Source organism: Saccostrea cucullata, unplaced genomic scaffold (genome assembly GCF_032062105.1).
Source record: "Saccostrea cucullata isolate Sc308-1 unplaced genomic scaffold, CSIRO_AGI_Scuc_v1 ctg1038, whole genome shotgun sequence".
Classification (NCBI taxonomy): Eukaryota; Metazoa; Mollusca; class Bivalvia; order Ostreida; family Ostreidae; genus Saccostrea; species Saccostrea cuccullata.
In genome coordinates, this window is record NW_026924623.1 from 195,312 (window position 1) to 216,098 (window position 20,787).

Below are 20,787 nucleotides of genomic sequence, written 5' to 3' on the forward strand. Positions count from 1 at the left end.
TCAATTTTGGTATTTTTAGTGAGGATGGCGAGATCGCTTAATTTAAATATCCCTTACAATTTATGTGAAACTAGAGGTTACTATTATAGTACTATATGTTAAAATGTATTAAAAACACTAAAACTATTTTAAATCATATACTAATTGTAAAGGACAAAAGAACTAAATTTGCACTGACTCACAACGAAGACATATAATTTTTCACGTTTTAAATTGATAATGTATAAAATCATTCAATCATTTTTTTTTATGTGATTCTTATCAAACGTTTAAAAGCAGAAAGAACAGTTTTCTTCCTTTTCATGGTTATGCGTTTTTGTCCATGTTTGCATAATATTTCTTTCAGCTTCTCATAAAAAGAATTGCAAAATTCATTCCTTTCACTATGATCTTTAGAACACACAATATATCTTTCTCCTGTCTTTGTTAGAAATTTTTCAAACAATTTATCCTGTTTTGATAGTCCTTCTATCTCGTCTTTTACTACTAAGTTTTCAGGTTTAGTGAAAATTATAATTAAGTGTTCAAATAGTTCATCTCCAAAAAGTTCCAGGACATTTTTTAAAAATGTTTTTCTCTCCTCTGTATATCTTGTCATTGGGAACACAAGTGCAACCGCATGAAAATATTTTCTTTCATAAACAATAGTATCAACAGCTTCTTTTAAAACCGGTGTATCGTAAAGAGTGATCAAGTTCTCACTCATGGCATACTCTTCTCTGTTCATTTCTAAAATTAGACAATCATTTTTTTTTTCTTCGTGAGTGGAATTTTTTTTCACATTGTCTCTAACAGGATCCATTGCTTTACCCTCATTTGTAGCAGTTTGATTGATGTCTTCTGATCTATTGGGTATAATAACTCTTTCTGACACCTTATTAGATAAATTCTTTTTATCGTTAATTGTCCTTCCACTTCTTTCATTGCCTTTAGAAACTTGTTTTACAGCTGAAAATGTCTTCATATTTTCTGATTCATCTTCAGTTTCTTCTTTGGCTTTAGGATATTGCTCCTTGGGGTTCAATGTCTCAATGTTTGTTGATTCAGTACCTTGATGGTTAGATTCCTCTTCAGTTTCTTCCTTTGCTTTAGAATCTTGTTCACCAGCGTAAAATGACTCAATTTTTGCCGATTTACCTAATTTATCGTTGGGTTTCTTTTCATTTCCTTCCTTCGTGTTGGAGTCTCTTTCCTTAGAGTTCAATGTCTCAATACTTGTTGATATATCTACTTGATCGTTGAATTTCTCTTCGGTTCCTTCTTTGCCGTTATAATCCTGTTCGTCAGGGTGAAATGTCTCAGTGTTTGTTGATGTACCTTTTTGATGGTTGGAGTTGTCTTCTGTTTCTTCTTTGTTGTTGGAGTCTCGTTCCTTAGAGTTCAATGTCTCAATACTTGTTGACATATCTACTTGATCGTTGAATTTCTCTTCGGTTCCTTCTTTGCCATTATAATTTTTTTCGTCAGGGTTAAATGTCTCAGTGTTTGTTGATGTACCTTTTTGATGGTTGGAGTTCTCGTCATTTCCATTAGTTTTTCTTTTGGCTTTAGTGTTTTGTTCTTCAAAGTTCAATGTCTCAATATTTAGTGGTATATCTGCATGATCATTGGATTCCTTTATAGTTTCTTCTTTTGCTTTTGAATCTTGTTTCCCAGGGTTAGATGACTCAATATTTGTTGATTCTTCGATTTGATGGTTGGATTTCTCTTCAGTTCCTTCTTTGCCTTTAGTATTTTGTTCGTCAGGATTAAATGACTCAGTATTTGTTGATGTAACTTTTTGATGGTTGGAGTTCTCTTCTGTTTCTTCTTTGGTGTTGGAGTCTCGTTCCTTAGAGTTAAATGTCTCAATACTTGTTGATATATCTACTTGATCGTTGAATTTCTCTTCAGTTCCTTCTTTGCCATTATAATCCTGTTCGACAGGGTGAAATGTCTCAGTGTTTGTTGATGTACTTATTTGATGGTTGAATTTCTCTTCTGTTCCATCTTTGCCTTTAGAATCTTGTTCCTCAGAATTCAATGTGTTAATGTTTTTTGATTCATCGATTTGATGGTTGGATTTCTCTTCTGTTCCTTCTTTGGCTTTAGTATTTTGTTCCTCAAGGTTAGATGACTCAATGTCTGTTGATTTTCCTATTTTATGGTTGGATTTCTCATTTCCTTCTTTGGTGTTGGAGTCTCGTTCCTTAGAGTTCAATGTCTCAATACTTCTTGGTATATCTACTTGACGATTGAATTTCTCTTCAGTTCCTGCATTGACTTTAGGATCCTGTTCCTCGGAGTTCATTGTCTCAATGTTGGTTGATTCATCGACTTGATGGATGCATATTTCTTCTGTTATTTTTTTGGAATTAGATTCCTGTTCGTCGGGGTTAAATGTCTCAGTGTTTGTTAATGTACGTTTATGATGTTTGGAGTTCTCTTCTGTTCCTACTTTGGTGTTGGAGTCTCGTTCCTTAGATTTCAATGTCTCAATACTTGTTGGTATATCTACTTGATGGTTGAATTTCTCTTCATTTCCTTCTTTGACTTTAGAATCTTGTTCCTCAGAATTCATTGTCTCAGTGTTATTAGATTCATAGACTGGGTGGATACATATCACTTCCGTATCTTTTTTGGCATAAGAATCCTTTTTGTCATGGTTTAATGCTTCAGTGTTTGTTGATGTACCTATTTGATGGTTGGAGTTCTTTTCTGTTCCCTCTTTGCCTTTAGAATCTTGTTCCTCAGAGTTCAATGTGTTAATGTTTGTTGATTCATCGATTTGATGGTTGGATTTCTCTTCAATTCCTTCTTTGGCTTTAGTATTTTGTTCCTCAGGATTAGATGACTCAATGTCTGTTGATTTTCCTATTTGATAGTTGGATTTCTCTTCAGTTCCTTCAATGGTTCTAGGATCTTCTTTCTTAGAGTTCAATGTCTCAATGTTTGCTGATATATCTGCATGATGGTTGGATATCTCTTTATTTTCTTCTTTTGCTTTAGAACCGTTTTCTTCAGCGTTCAATGTCTCAATGTTTGTTGATTCCTCGATATAATAGTTGGATTTCTCATCAGTTCCATCTTTGTCTGTATGTTTTTGTTCCGCAGAGTTTAATGTCTCAATGTCTGTTGATGTACCTATTTGATTGTTGGAATTCTCTTCATTTCCATCAGTTATTATTTTGGCTTCAGTGTTATGTTCTTCAGAGTTCAATGTCTCAATTTTTACTGGTATATCTGCTTGGTGGTTCGATTCCGCTAAAGTTTCTTCCTTTGCTTTTGAATCTTGTTTCCCAGGGTTAGAAGACTCAATGTTTGTTGATTTACCTATTTGATGGTTGGATTTCTCTTCAGTTCCTTCTTTGGGGTTGGAATCTTCTTTCTTAGCGTTTAATGTCTTAACATTTGTTAGTATATCTACTTGGTTGTTGAATTTCTTCTCCTTTCCGTCTTTGGCTTCAGAATCTTCTTTCCCAAGATTCAATGTCTCAGTATTTGCTGGTGTATTTACTCGATGGTTGGATATCACTTCAGCTCCTGTTATGACTTTAGAATCTTGTTCATCGGGGTTCAGTGTCTCAATGTTGGTTGATTCATAAACTGGTTGGCTGCATATCTCTTGCATTCCTTTTTTGGCTATAGAATTTTGTTCCTCGGCGTTAAATTTCTCAATATTTGTTGGTATATCTACTTGTTGGTCGGATTTCTTATCTGTTCCCTTTTTTGCATTAGAATCTTGTTCCCCAGGGTTAAATGTCTTAGTGCTTGTTGGTGAACCTATTTGAAGGTTGGATTTGTCTTTCGCTTCTTTTTGGTCCTTAGAATCTTGTTCCTCAGCGTTCAATGTCTCAATATTTGCTGGTGTATTTACTTGATGGATCGTTTTTACTTCTGAATCGTTTTTGGCTTTGGAACCTTTATCCTCAGAGTTCAATATTTCAATAGTTGCTGGTATGTCTGATTGATGATGTGATGTCTCTTCAAATCCTTCTTTGACTTTAGTATCTTGTTCCTCAGCATTAAATGTCTTAATATTTGCTGATGTATCTATTTGATAGCTTGATTTTTCTTCAGTTCCTTGTTCAGGTATAGCAAATTTTACCTCAGCATTTAATATTTTTGTTTGTTTAGGTATGCCTCTTCTATGGTATATTAGTGTTTCAGTTCCGTCTTCTTCTTTAGAATCTTGTATCCCTGTTTTGGAATTGTCTGCTGAAAAAAATAATCAAGATTTTATTTGGTTCTTTAATCAGTAATTTTATCTTCAAGAACAATAATTCATACTATGAGGAAACGTAGAATATTGTTTCACCTAACATCAATATTAGATCGGATGGACATTTGCTGTAGCAAGCCATAACACTTTTTGTCAAGCCATTTAGAAGAAACGTTTTGCCTCCTTTGGTCACTTCCTTTCCCAGAAGACTATTAATAGTGGTGCTTTTTCCAGATCCACATTCTCCAATGAATAAGACTTCAATAGACGTATTCTGTGTACCTAAAAATCATAATGTTTTGACTTTTTGAGGTTTTTTTAAAAAAATCTACAATAGTATTTATAGACTTCATTCCTTAGTTATAATGATATTGCAGATAAAGGTTTTTTTTTTAATTGCTTTTGTTCGCGGGTATGTAAAGGAAGCTTTCAAATTGTCGTTGACTGAGGTTTTATTGTGTGAAAACTACAATAGCGAAAGTCTTCATTTTCATACCATCTATAACTTACATAAACTTAAGTGTATATGCAAAGTTTGAGGGAAATATACCGTCCAGGTAGTTTTTAAATACAGGTATATTTACCAAAGGATTATGTAGGGAAATGCCAATTTTTAGCACTTTAAAGCAAATTATACCAATGCTACATTAGACTTTTTGTTCAAACTATGATATTTGATGTGTAGTACTATATTATACCATATATGTAAGAAACACAAAATTCTACCTTCTTGTTGCCAGAGGGGGCATCTCAAAATGCCAAAAATTAACGAATTTTCCTGTTTTTATAGAGTGCGCATGGGAAATAAGGAAGCATACAAAATATTCTACCTTGACTTAATCAGTGCGACATTATGAAGTCATAGTTGGCGAGATGACGTCAATTCGAAAACACAAGTTTCGTAATATTGGTATTTAACAATGTAATTTAACTCTAGAAAATGAATAGAAACATAAAAACATTAACAAAAATGAAATGTTCTTATTCTGTTATGCTGTATTCTGTCATTTTGATTGAAATCTACCATCAATGACGTCATATGTGTACAGCAAGTAACTTTGGAATTGATCAGTGTAAAGAGAATTTGGCTAAGGCAACATGTACAAAGATTCGTAAAATGGAGTTTAAAAGCAAATATTGTGAATATTTTGTGAAATTTATATGGAGTTCTGTTAATAAAACAGGTTTGCTAATTTATATTCATCGATTATATTTTTTTTTGAAGACAGTCAGCTATATACGTATCCCGGTCGGCCTCTCCTCTGTCATTTGTGACCAAAAAAAAAAACAGAACAACAATAAGCTGTAAATTTCAAAACATAGGATTTATACAAATGGAAAGTTTAACACCTAAAATACTTGGAACGTGCTGCTAGAATCTCGAGTTAAGCATGGTTTTATGAAAAATCCCTGTTCTAGTGGCATATTTATGCCATCCACATAATTTTTGTCAACGTAAGATATCACGTTAAGTCAAGATAACTATCGCGTCAAGTTTCTGGTTTGTCGTCAAACACCGACTTTATCTTGTACAGTCAAGATAAGCTATCGTATTTTTGCAATAGCTATCTTGACAAAACGAGATAATTTATCTTGTATCGCGATTAAAAGTTATCTCGTCATGTCAAGATGGCTATTGCAACAAAACGTGATAGATAGCTTATCTTGACTTGACAAGATATAAAGTCGGTGTTTGTCGACAAATCAGAAAGTTATCATGACTTGACGCGATAGTTATCTTGATTTGACATGATATGCTATGTTGACGAAAAATTATGTGGATGGCATTAATATGCCACCATAGTATGCTGTTCATATGTAAAAAAAAAAAATCAAAACATCGCATAATGTTTTGTGCGAATGTGTGGAAAATTTATTTTACTGACGGGACATTGGAATTTTAGCAGCACGTTTTAGGCAAAACACATATTTTCAACTACATTATTTACTCAAAGAAATTATTAAACTCCGGAGTATTGTTGTTCTGTTAGCTGTTTTATTAAGGAAATGATGGCGTGGTTGTGGTGCACGTCGTTGCGTTAGACACTATGTTATCTTTATGTAATAAAGAATTATAGTTCACGTTTATCAGCAGTTTTGGTAAATAATCAAACTTAATTTTCTTTAAAATGACTTATATGCCTCCTTAACGTACCTGCGTATAGTACAAAATGTGACGGAAACAAAGGATTCATATGAAAACATAATAAAAATAATGAAGATATTCTCAAATTTCTATGTTTTAAATTTCAAGAGCATATGTTTATTACTTTTTCTTACATAACATTTTATTACCCCTTTCTTTAAGAGCTTCAGTTTATCATAACGTCAAAAACACACTGTAATGACGTCAATCTACCAATCAATTGCAAAATCAGTTAAAAAATCAGTTATATAAAATTGTTATTACATTTTTATACCTATAATTTCTTAATTTTGTTAATTTTAATAATTTAGCGAAAAAAGTTGCTTTTAAACAGTCGATACGCTTCATTTTACTATGATGCGCAATGGAAACCACAGTCGGCCCCTTCAGTTTAATAACTTGCCAAGGCCGCTGATAGAACGTAAACTATTATTTAAGAAATAAATAACAAATTTATAAACTTCAATGTGAATTGAAGTGGATCGGTCACGTGATTAAATCCTGTTAAGGCCGAAGGCCTTCTCATGAGATTTGATCACGTACCGACCCACTTCATTTCCCATTGAAGTTTATAAACTTGTTATTTATTACTTACACACACACACACACATATATATATATATATATATATATATATATATATATATATATATATATATATATATATATATATATATATATATATATATATATATATATATATATATATATATATATATATATATATACATTTGATACAGACAATTCAATATTTTTGAATTTAAATTATGGCACTAACCGTCCGTCGTAGATTTTGAAAAATGACGCAAGGTGTAAATCGGTTTGCATGGCGGTTACGCTTTGAATGCATTAGGTTAAGGAATCTATTTCGAAGGGAATATTTTGTGAAAGGCTACTTGTGATCAGTTATAGTGAACAGATTGTTGTCTGGGAAAATTTTTTTTTCGTGAAAAATGATAATCGATGCTGAAAAGACACAAGAAACACGTCCGAAGTTTGATGATATTCAGATAAAAGGTTGGAGGAATTTCGGTCGCCGGAAAGGGATGGATGGATCCGATGGATTGAGACACTTGTCCGAGCCAGTTAATTTGCAATTTGATCAAAAACATTCTATGGTTTCAGTAACTAAAGGCATACTTATCGTAAAACACTGATAAACACGTAGAAACTAGCGACAGCTTTACATTGAACTGTGAAAACGCCGAGGTGATTGGCAGCTGTTCATGGCATGATTGCAATGATATTTTTCAACAGATTTACACATTTATCGTGAGTAAAATTTAAAGTTAAAATAAAAGTTTATCATGAAAATTTTACCAAAGGTTTTCCTTAAAAAATTAGGATGAACGTTAGAGACTGTGCAGCCGACAAAAGTGAAGAAAAATGTAAACAAAAGCTAGGCTCCTAGTTTTCTCTATGTACACAGGTTGAATCGATAGACCAAAAACTATATGAAATATTTGTTTACATTTAAAATAAAATAATTATCAATTTAATTGTTTATTTTGTTGATTTTTATACATGAAAAGCAAGTAGAGCATGTTATTTTATAATTTATGTATCGGTAGATATTATTGCACCGTGTGATTAGGTCACGTATTGACTTCTGACAAACTTCATACATAATTGAAATTATTATCTCTCTGTATGTTTATATAATGGAGAGATACCACAAATATATTAACAATTGCATAAAACATAAAAATGTGTCTAAGGCAAAGAAGTGCACCATCACCACGGTATCACGTTACTCTATTAATAGCGAAATGTTTCCTAATAAGAAAGCTAACAGAACAACAATACCCCGGAGTTTAATAATTAACTTCTTTGAGTAAATAATATAGTTGAAAAAAAAATCTATTATGCCTTAACAGTGCTGCTAGAATCTCAATGTCCGATAAGTAAATAATTGTTCCACACATTCGCGAGAATCCTTACCCGATGTTTTGAAAATTATACATATGACCCGAGATTTTTTTGTAAAACCATGCTTACCTCGGGATTCTAGCAGCACTTAAATTTCCAAGTATTTTAGAAGTTTAGCTTTCAATCTCTACAGATCTTGTGTTTTGGAATGTCCAGCTAACTGTTGGTTCTTTTGCATTATTTTTGTCACGAATGACAGAGGAAAGGCCTACCGGGAAACGGTAATAGCTGATTGTTTTCGAAAGCAAATAAATAACCGTATACGTTTAATAAACCTTAAACCTTCACTCCCTATAAAATTCACATAGTATTCACGATATTTGCTTCTAAACTACATTTTACGCGTCTTTGAACATGCCTTCTTAGCTAAATTCTCTTTACACAACATTATATATTCCCAACTTATTTGATGTACATTTATGACGTCATCGGTCGTCGATTTAATCCAAATGACAGATACAGCATAACATGATAAATTTTAAATGTTAATTTCTACATTTTTTTATTCATTTTCCTTAACTAAAAACAAATTTAAATATCAATATCACAAAAATTTGTGTTCTGTAATTGACGTCATTTTGCCTACTACGACGTCAAATTGGATCACTGATTTAGTCAAATTAGAATATTCTGAATGCATCATTATCCTGCCTCTGATAAAAATCGTGAAATTTCATTAGTCAAGAGCAATACTGCATGAAACGGTGTTATGCTGTCTACCCACCTCATATTGCTAATGTGCCCCCTCGACGTGACCAACCCACCATATATTTAAAATTTACCAGCCACACATCATCAATATACTGCTTTCCAGGGATGGGGTAATTGAATAAAGTAATTGTAATTGAGTGTAATTAATTACATTTTTCAAAGTAATTGGAAGTAATTTGTATTTGAGCAAGCCTTCAATTACAAGTAATTGAATATATTTAAATACATTTCAAAAAAGGCCATGTATTTTCAATTACTTTTCAATTACATTTCAATTACTTTTTTGCAAAATAAAGTTTATATTTAAAAAGGTGTCTTATACTGATACATAGTTTTATACTAGTGGGTTTATATTACTTATTCCCATGTTTTATAAATCTCAGTTCATCCTATTCCCACTTGCAAATAACAATGATTGTTTAGATAGTTAATTTGTTTTACAGTAATTAGACAAACTACATCCCCTTTTAGATTTACCTGTATTCTATTCATTTTAAGATAGAAAATAATGAATGGAATTGTGATAGATATTATTCATTTCCTTCAAAAATATGGATTTGAGAAAGTAACAAAAAAGATCATGCCATACATCATACTGGTGTAGCATGGGTTTGTGTTTGTAAAATAATTAATTGTCTCATAATGTTTAATTTGTTTATACAGTGTGTCACACTCATTATAAAGTAAAGGTCTAATTTTGACCAGGTGTGAACCCCTATCATACCCAAGAACAAAAACACTGAATGAAAGTTCGAATTCGATCGCTATAGAAAAAATCTTAATTAAAAAAATTTTTTTTTTTTTATAAAAATAAAACTCAAAGTAATTGAAATGTATTTAATTACATTTGTCAAAGTAATTGAAAGTAATTAATTACATTTGAAAAAATCAATGTAATTGTAATTGCAAGTAATTGACAAAATTATCAATGTATTTGAAAGTAATTAATTACATTTCAAAGTAATTGACCCCAAGCCTGCTGTTTTCATGTGACCCGCATGGAGCTTCATCACTGACGTCCTTGCCCAATATGGATTTTATCAAGGACCCCTATGGAACGCCATCACTGCCTTATAGCATAAAACTATGCATTCATTATGTCAATCTATCATCACGTGATGTGAACATATCTTTACGTTATGTCAATTTTTATGGGGTGTTGTAAAAATGTCTTTACATCATGTCAATGCTTCATTACATGAAGTGAACACATTCTTCCATTATGTCAGCACTTCATAACTTGAAGTCCAAAGTTCATTATGTGAAGTGAAAATATGTTTACATTGTGCTAAAACTTTATTACGTGAAATGAATGTATGTTAATATTATTTCATTTCTTTAATATGCGAGGTCAAAATTGCATTACGTCAAGTGAATTTCGTTTTACATGTGTTCTATGATTAAATTTATCATAACGTTAAGTCAAAGTTCATTCCCTTGTGTGAGTGTATATTTCTATAATAACAAAGCATTATTACGTGATGTAAATGTATCTTTATTTTACGTCGAGGTCATCACAATGTTAGGTGAAAACATCTTACCTTTATGTCGGTGCTTTATTACGTGATGTAAAAAGGTTTATAACATAATGTGAACATATATTATGGAGACAGCCCCGGCGTTCCATATTATATCAACACTTTATTACATTATGTCACTACTCCATTCCGTGATGTGGATATATAATTACGTTATGTCAAATCTTTCTTATATGATTTAAGAATATCTTTATATTGTGTTAACTCTTCATCATGTTGATTCAAATGTTCATTACGTGGTGTAAAATACATTTACATTATGTCAAAGTTGATAACCGTGTTTTCACGACGGGAAAGGGGGGGGGGTGTTCTGATTAATTAGGACGAATTAGAGACACATTATATAAGGGGGGTCTGGTTTCCTCTTTTTTTCCGACATAATTTTATCATAGAAAATGTTTATTGAAGGGGTTTGAAATTCCGCCCCACTTTTTGCTGAAGTATCAGGGAATTTTTTTTAGGACTGATCGAAATTGGACCCCCCCCCCCTCCCCTTTCACCCAAATAGGATTTTTGAGTTTGGACGTTATATTTTTCCTGGCTGACAAACCTCCTCCAACTTTCAAAAACGATGCAACGTCACTGGAACTAGTCATTTTTCAACCATTCCAGGTCCAGAATTCTGTTACAAAATTCTACCAGTCCCTCACTGGTTCTTGAAAAAGAGTAGCTATAGAGGAACGGTATGGTGTCTAAGTTGGGGACCAGGGGGTGAAAGCCTGGAAGCTCTCAGGCTTTAGTGTTTTTTTTTTATATATAAAACGTTTCAACTTATTTCGGTTATACTTTATGTGAAACTAATGCAATGTCCTACAAAGTAAAACCAATTGATTAATTTCATGCATATTTTGGTCACTAAAGATGAGAGGGGGGACCCCCCTCTCCCCACCCACACATCGGTGCACGTATGAAATGCGAAAGACAAAGGAGGGTTAAAGACTGATAAAAAGCTTAGGACAGTGTTTTGTAGTTAGATCAGAAGTTTCGGACTTTTCAAAATAAAATGAAAAAAATTGCTGCATTACACATTCTATTTGATTTGCGATAATTATGAGATTAAACGGCCATTGATTGAATTTCGACGTTAAAAAAAAACAATCGTCAATAAAGATTCCACGGGAACATGATCCTATTTATAAATTTTAACCTGATATTTAATTAAGGAATTACTAAGTCTTGTATATAATTTAATATTTGATATATTTAATTTAAATTATTTGCATGTTTAACATATGTGCAAGTAATATTGAAAACACGAAACGAACTTTTAGGCATAACCTAAACCTTACGTCACACAATAAAGAGTTGAAATATTCTAAGATATACTGACAAGAGGCTAACCATTTTAGACACAATATAAAGATACAATGGCATAACATAATAATGATTTGTCAAAAAGTTAGGAAAAATTGACATCATGTAATGAACTACTAAGACCAAATAGTAGAGTGTGCACATAATGTAATAATGAGTTGAAAATATATAAAAACATCTTTACACCACGTAAAATTGTTTTGACTTAATGTCATAAAGAGCTGATATAATGCAATAGAAGATTGGCGTAATGTAATTAAAGTGCGAGTTAATGCCATAAAGACTAAACATAATGTAATGGAAAGTTGACATAACGCAATAGTAGTGTGTGTAAATGTCATAAAGAGTTGACATAATGCAATGAAAGATTGACACAATGCAATAGTAGTGTGGACTAATGTCATAAAGAGAGTTGACACAATATAATGGAAGGTTGACATAATGCAATAGTATTGTGGGTTAATGTCATAAAGAGTTGACATAATGTAATGAAATGTTGACATAATACAATAGTATTGTGGGTCTATATAATAAAGAGTTGACATAATGTAATGAAAGGTTGACACAATACAATAGTAGGTTGTGTGAATATCATAAAGAGTTAACATAATGTAATCGTAGGTTGACACAATGCAATAGCAGTGTGAGTAAATGTCATAAAGTGTTCACATAATGTCATGGAAGGATGACGCAATGCAATTGTTGTGTTCTCCTATAAGGCAGTGACGGCGTTCCATAGACCCCACATATTTCCGCATTACTCCTCTATGTGTCTACATAAATAATATTATTACCCCTGCATTGCATTCTAAATATATCGGTCTTCTTAAAGCAAACATATTCTCTTATTTCAATCATGGTATAATTTTGTGAATGTCTTTATACCGAAGATGTCTATAAAAATTAATGGACAGTAGTGCTTTACTTTGCAAATATTTTCTATATCATTACCTAGACAGTAATAGGTAAGATTATTAACTTAAAAAATACGCATATTCAATTTGATGAATGGCAAACATATACAACATTTTGGGGGATAACTCTTGCGATATCAAGTAAATTTTAAGTGACGTCCAATTTGACGTTGATGATAAAACGTTGAAATGATATTATATATATATACAGTCTTTGACACATAAGGATTAGGAGATAATAATGTGAAAATGGTAAGTTGCAAAAAATTAAATTAAGCTACTCCGATCCTCAGGTTCCAAAAATCAAGCGTTGACTAATTGAAAATGCTCACAAAAATGTCTCTGAATTTTCAAAGCAACGTGTTTTTACCCATAGTAATTATTCAAACTTCATCTTTCAATTTAATCATATTATTTAGAAAAAATTAGTAGATTTCAAGTTTGTTTAAAGTCATTGAATATAACACCTGCATTTTCCAATTCAAATTTGGGCTTTCGAAGATATTCCACAGTTTTTATACATATAATGTCATTTAATTTCTTTTATTTACTTCGATCATTTTACAATGCAAAGTGTATAAAGTTTCTCTTGTCATTGCAAAGCTCCATAATTAATTATAATTTCATATCATGTAAATAAACATTGGTATCTATGATAAGATAAAAATGAACATCAATCTCTTGATATATTTTAATTTTAAAATGCTTTTACGGGGTAAAAATTTCGACTTTTAATTAGACCTTTCTGAGAACTTCAAAGAACCTTGGAGCACATTGAGAAATGAAGATTGTTGCATGAAAAGATTTATTTTTCAAGCTTCATTTTAAGACTTTTTAAATTGAATTATAAATTAAAGAGTCCTTCCTGGTTGAGGATAGGAGTCCCTTAAATAGAATTAGATCGAAATGTTTGAAGATGGGGTACATACTAGTATCAGGTAGGTGTCTGATTGGGAAAACATAAAAATCTGTATTTCTTTCACAAGCAAAGTTATTCTTTTCATACATCAAGTTTTAAAAATGGGCAATATTAAATATATAAATACAAAAGCAAAGACAATATATATGTGTATTACTTGCTGCCGCCATTTCGCTTTTATGTTAAAGCCACGTCGTGATTTTTTTTTCTTTTTATAGAATAGCGAATCAGATTTGTGTACGAATATTAAAGGGGCTTATCAGCACCGCGGTATATGTAGTGTAGTGGATCATTGCACATAAAATAATAGGCATACCCTTTTTGGGTTGTTTCTCTTCAAAACATGGCAGAAGGTAAAAATAATATTCTTCTATTCTTTTAATACAAAATTTAAAAAATATAAAAGGTAAACAAAAGCTATCTATTATTACTCCTCTACTGTTATAGAATGGGTGTATGTTCCAGAATTATGTTTTATAAATCATTTTTTATTAGCGAAAAATAACATCAAATGAAGGAAAATTAGAAAAATATATATTTATAGTATGGTCGATTCAGGTCATTTTTTTTTAGCTTCTGCGTGAAGAATATGGAGATAACGAACAGTATTCAATGTCAAAACTAATAAAACAATACAAAATAGGAGCAGAGAAAACTACGGACCTTCAAAATATCAGAGGTGGGATCAGGTGCCATGAAGGAGTGAATATCCACTGCCGAATTGTCACACCCTCTGCGTGTGCTCGATGTCGGAAAATAAGGGTTAATTCCGTCGTCAATTCACTGTATAAAAATGGACTAACAATTAGTTTTAACAAGCAAATTCAAAGAATTGTGGTCCCCCGCTTTCGGTGTCTTTGTTGGTGAGATGTTATTTTTTATGACATATTGTGTGTAATATGAACATCCTATCATATGTCATTTCATAGAAATTATCATTGAAGTTGATTTTTTTGGAGGATGAAAACCCTTATCCTGACCGTTAAAAAGTTATGGCCAAAGTTAACGTTTTATAAAAGTAGGTCAACTCCAAGGTCAAGATCAAAGGGTAAAAGTTGTTGATGAAAGGTTTTCTCACAAGGATTACATATGTGAAGTATGAAAGCCCTAGCCCTTACCGTTCAAAAGTTGTGGTCAAGGTTAAAGTTTTTACATAAGTACGTAAATCTTTAAGGTCAAGGTCAAAAGGTCAAAGTTGTTGATATCCAATGAAAGGACTTGCCACAAAGAATACATATGTGAAATATAAAAGTCCTAGTATCTACCGTTCAAAAGTTGTGACCAAAGTTAAAGTTTTTTAAAAAAGTAGTTAAAACTCCAATGTCAAGATCAAAGGGTAAAAGTTGTTGGTATCCAATAAAAGATCTTCTTAAACCAAGTACGAAAGCCCTACCCCTAACCGTTCAAAAGTTATGGTCAAGGTTAAAGTTTTTTCATAAGTATGTAAGTCTCCAAGGTCAAGGTTGTTGGTATCCAATGAAATGTCTTGCAACAAGGAATACATATGTGAAATATAAAAGTCCTAGTATCTACTGTTTAAAAGTTGTGACCAAGGTTAAAGTTTTTAAAAAGTAGTTAAAACTCCAAGGTCAAGGTCAAAGGGTAAAAGTTCTTGGTATCCAATAAAAGGTCTTCTCACAAGGATAACATATGTGAAGTACGAAAGCCTTAGTCCTCACCGTTCAAAACTTATGGTCAAGGTTAACGTTTTTTCATAAGTACGTAAATCTCCAAGGTCAAGGTTGTTGGTATCCAATGAAAGGTCTTGCCACAAACAATATATTTGTGAAATATGAAAGTCTTAGTACCATCCATTCCAAAGTTATGGCCAAAGTAAAAATTTGAAATTTCTGTGTAAAAGTGGGTCAAACTCCAAGGTCAAGGTCAAAAGGTCAAATTGGTGGTACCCAAAGAAAGGCCTTGTCACAAGGAATACACATGTGAAATATGAAAGTCATAGCTCTACTAAATCAAAAGTTTGGGCAAGGTTTAAGTTTTTGTGACGGACAGACTGACAGACGGAGAGCTAGACAGACGGAGAGACGAATGAGATTTAATGTCCCCTCGCTTTCGCGAAAGCGGGGGACAAAAACGTCAGTCAGCATTTGACTCTATAATAAATTGTATTTGCTGACAAGGTTATTGTATCTGCCTTTTGATAAACATTATGCGTTTCATTCTCAAAAGAAGCAGAGTGTATTGAACTGTTTTTAGAGGTTAAGTTCTTGAAGATATACGATAGGGGTAAAATTACAAATTTTTATTGGATTTAATTTTTCTTCGCGCTAAAGAAATGCGTGATTTACAATCAAAATATTTCTTTTGTCGTGTAATTCTTGCAAAACATTTTATATATGTCCTGAGATCATCGAGCGATGATCATCCCAAAATCAGAACCTAGATTGCACTGTAAAACCTTTAACAAGGATTCTAAATGGAAAGATTTTTAAAAGTTTAATTACTATATTTAAGGCCTTTTCATATTTAGAGAAAAGAATATATTTACATGTAAAAATAAAAATTATGCATTAGAAGATTTAATACATCTGCTGGATGTGTGTGTGAGTGTGTGTTTTTTACATCATGACAAATATGTAGATGTACATTAAGACCATCATGCAATAGCTTTAGAGTTGATTTTGTCTTGTTGAGAAAACACTGTAAAATACTCTGCGACCGTTTCCTATCATAGTTAATACACGATATATGGATAGATTTATAACATTATATTTTTTTTGTTAATTATATTTCATTTTCGATGTATAAAATTCATACGATTCACAATATTTTCACATTGTTACAAATTTATATAAAGTTGCTAATGTTTGTTTCTTTTTTCATCGGATGAAGTTGTACAATTGATCCTTTACTGTAGATATATACTCAGAGACTTAAAAAACGCTTATATAAAAATGTCCTGTGAAACAAATTCACAATTTAGATTTTATAATACCTTGCCTATGTATTTTGTTTTAATCATTTTGGCATGTATCAATATCATTGATAGACGACGTTTTAAACACTTATGGAGTTAACATCTTGGAATTCCCAGCTCGATCTCCCGACCTTAACCCAATGAAACACATGTGGGACGAGCTTGGAAGACGTTTAAAAAGACGTCAACGCCAAACCGCAAACGTACCAGAATTAGCACAGGCTCTACAGGAAGAGTGGAATAACATTCCTTTGAGACAATTCGATATGTATGCCAACCCATGAGGTCCCGCTTGAGAGCATGTAAAGTTGAAAATGGTGGTCATACACGTTGCTAATCAAAACGGCAAAAATTGTTGACAGTGTAATTTTAACTGTTTATCTTGAAAAAGCTCAGTTAAAACAATTCGATGACTGTATTGGAAATGAAAACATTTCCTGGAAAATTATGATTTTTTAATGAATTTACTACAGCATGTAACATAATGTACCAATGACAATAAGAACAATTTCAATAGGCGTTTTGAATACGGCATGTCAAACGTTGCTATATTCGATAATCTTGTGATGTATATTCAAAATCTTGTGATGTTTGTTCGAAATCTTGTGATGTATATTCAAAATCTTGTGATGTATATTCTAAATCTTGTGATGTATATTCAAAATCTTGTGATGTATGTTCAATATCTTGTGATGTATATTCGAAATCTTGTGATGTATATTCTTTAATCTTGTGATGTTTGTTCAATATCTTGTGATGTATATTCGAAATCTTGTGATGTATATTCTATAATCTTGTGATGTATTTTCTATAATCTTGTGATGTACGAGTATATTCAATATCTTGTGATGTATATTCGAAATCTTGTGATGTATGTCCAATAATCTTGTGATGTATGTTCAATAATCTTGTGACGTATATTCGAAATCTTGTGATGTGTGTTCTACAATCTAGTGATGCGTGCAATAATATTGCATTATGGGTAATATGACGCAACAGTTTTATAAAAAAAATAAGGACAATTTTCATTGGTTAGAAATAACAAAAGTAGCTGGAGCGGCGATTGTTATCGTGATGCAAACAACTTTGCAAGTATGAAATTGGCGAATTCAACCTTAAGTCGAAATTATAACTAATACTATAGTGAGACAGTATTGTAAAAATGTATTGTTTTGGAACAGCATCACGATTATAAGTCATAACGATTAACGTGAAAATACAAACGGTAGCAGCATCAAAATGTCTATCTGCTGGAGAATGTTTTATCCTGTTTCAGGTCCTCATATTGATATGATAGGGATTAATTGTAAATTGATACGATTTTTTAAAATCATAAACTCCTTTAAGTTTAATATAATCATCATTATGAGATTGAAATAGACTTAGGTCAGATTTTGACCTTCTTGTACTTCGTCTACAAAAAAAAAACAATGCTTTATGTAGAAAAATTTAATGATTACAGAGTCGGGAGTTAATTTTCGTCACGTTGACAACATGCAGACAGACAGCTAGACAATCAGGACAAAAACAATATACCCCCAGGATCTTTCGATCCAGGGGCATAAATATAAAGCTAGTCGAAAAGCAAAAAATCTATCTCAAACTGGTCATTCAAAGCTAATCCCCATCATTATATACACCATCCATAAGTTAATTTGGTTAAAATATGGCTAAGTTTACTCTTCTGGAAAATGTAGGTCAGATCCAGCATCGAAGCAAGTATGGTAGTGTACATCCTTAGATACATCATTCATGCAAGTTTGGTTCAGATAGAGCTTATAGTTACATGGTAATGCCTAATGGACCTACTAATCTTGAACCTGGTCACTCATCTGGAAAATAAGGGTCAGATCCAGTATCCAAAGCAGCAGGTCTGTAAGTGCCTAGATGCAAATTTGGTCCAGATAGAGCTTATAGTTACATGGTAATGCCTAATGGACCTACTAAACTTGAACCTGGTCACTAATCTGGAAAATAAAGGTCAGATCCAGTATCCAAAGCAGCAGGTCTGTAAGTGCCTAGATGCAAATTTGGTCCAGATAGAGGTTATAGTTACATGGTAATGCATAATGGACCTACTAAACTTGAACCTGGTCACTCATCTGGAAAATAAAGGTCAGATCCAGTATCCAAAGCAGCAGGTCTGTAAGTGCCTAGATGCAAATTTGGTCCAGATAGAGCTTATAGTTACATGGTAATGCCTAATGGACCTACTAATCTTGAACCTGGTCACTCATCTGGAAAATAAAGGTCAGATCCAGTATCCAAAGCAGCAGGTCTGTAAGTGCCTCGATGCAAATTTGGTCCGGATAGAGCTTATAGTTACTTGGTAATAGACCTGCTCTTAAAACTTTAACCCGTTAACTTATTTGAATTGAATTAAATATATTTGGAAAATGTAGGTCAGATTAGCACCCAAAACAAGTCTGATCGTGTACGTATACCTAGATGCATCATCAATGCACTGTGGTCCAGGTAGGGCTACTTATTGTTAATTTGTAATGGACTTGCTCTTTAAGTTCTTTTCTTGCACTTGTTAAATATATTATATTTTTAGGAAAAAGTCTGTCAAAAAAGTTTTTATGAACTTTTGATAAAACAAATCAATAATTTTTTAAAATACATTTAATAAAAGAAAATACAAACGCTCAGGTTAAAATGTATTACATCTATTATTTAGTATCAGATGAAATACTAGTAATTATTAATAATTTTTTTAATGGTACATTGATTAGCAATGTACTTAAAGCTGAACAAGATTCGTAAAAGGAATATGGCCGCCATTTCTGATCGGAGAATCGCTATACCCTGAGACCCCTATATAAAGGGCAGGACTTGGTCACTGTTCTGTGTAATCAGTCGAAACTGGTGTAGACGGACATATGCTATACAACACTCGGTATCGACAATAACAAGTTAATAACGTAATACTTTTTCTAATGCAGGAAAGTAAGATAACAAAGAAACTTTCAATTATAATTGTACAGGTTAGAGCAGTATCCAATAATCACGGATACACGTAACTGCAATAAAATGTAAACAAAGGTAATGCAAATTAACCAGCACAAACGCAGGTCACCATTCCACGCCGAAACACGTGACAATAAAGCAGTCTGGTGTGACGAATCTGAAAAGTATACCCTGGTGTTGATGTATCGTAGGTAATGATATCGTAAAGGCGTATGCCTATTTACGTGTCGTGTTCAGCTTTAATATAGCGAAACCTCTCATGCCAAAAATTTTAAATAAACAACCCTCCCCTCACATTTAACTTAATATGATTTGCTTAATCTAGTCCAGTATATAAAAATAATTTGTATACATTTTGGAAAAATCCAAATTATAGCATGATATTCACTGAGAAATTCTGTCTGCAATTTATTATAACTTCAAAATGTAAACTATGTTTCTTCATGCAATCATGAAAAAAATGAGAGTAATTAATGGAAAATAACAAAGGTACATGAGATAATGTGAATTGTCCATTCAGGTGTCTATTAAAATATATAATGGTGTAACCTAACTTACAAAGAGCTTATCACACACAAGCAATATACATGCACAGAGAGCTTGAAATGAAATATTTCTGACATCACATTTAATGTCAAAATTGCAACTGCTAATAATGAAGCAACAATGAAAAAATGTACCAACTATACACATATAAAAAGAAAGACCCATTCGGGAAACATTATTCACTTCAGCTCCGTGTTCCAGTTCGCACATTTAGTCAATAGACAAATATATTTTAACTATAATAGGCAATTTCAAGTTTTTTTTTTCTATGTTTAGCATCTGCAGACAGATTGGTTTTTAGGTCATACATGTAAAATTGAAAACAATCACAAATTAATATTGACAAATACAAATCTTTAAAAAGCAATTTACTCTTTTGGAATCAGTATCTTTTAAAAAAAAAATTAAATGGTGTACCAAACATTTTCTCTTTTAATAATCTAGTAGTTTGACTACAGTTACAATGCACAGAGAATTTTCAATTGAAGATGAGAAATTTTATGGTTACAAAATTGTGTATTGTTTCAGACAGAAAGATAGGTTTTTGATTTTAGTGTGGATGCTTAGACACAAAGAAAAAACTTGGAATGGCCCCTTATCTTTGTGTTCTTCAAATGTGTAAAAATAAGTTCATGAACAAGAAAATAAAATGCATAATTTAAAT

At 32.2% G+C, this 20,787-nt stretch overlaps 1 protein-coding gene across 1 annotated transcript; it reads right to left on the minus strand.

The window, feature by feature from the left end:
• Positions 1–247: 247 nt before the first annotated feature.
• LOC134266881 (uncharacterized protein MAL13P1.304-like) lies at positions 248–13,842 on the minus strand. Its single transcript, XM_062749084.1, has 3 exons — positions 13,830–13,842; positions 4,382–4,483; positions 248–4,197 (listed from the first exon to the last, which is right to left on the minus strand). Exons 1-3 carry the CDS (start codon positions 13,840–13,842, stop codon positions 248–250), a joined length of 4,065 nt encoding a protein of 1,354 aa, XP_062605068.1.
• Positions 13,843–20,787: the final 6,945 nt, after the last annotated feature.

Excerpts from the sequence above, each read along its gene's own strand:
- LOC134266881 (XM_062749084.1), bottom strand. Across the intron at positions 4,198-4,381 it reads AAAGGAAGTGACCAAAGGAG|CAGACAATTCCAAAACAGGG; the intron begins GCAAAACGTTTC and ends TATTTTTTTCAG.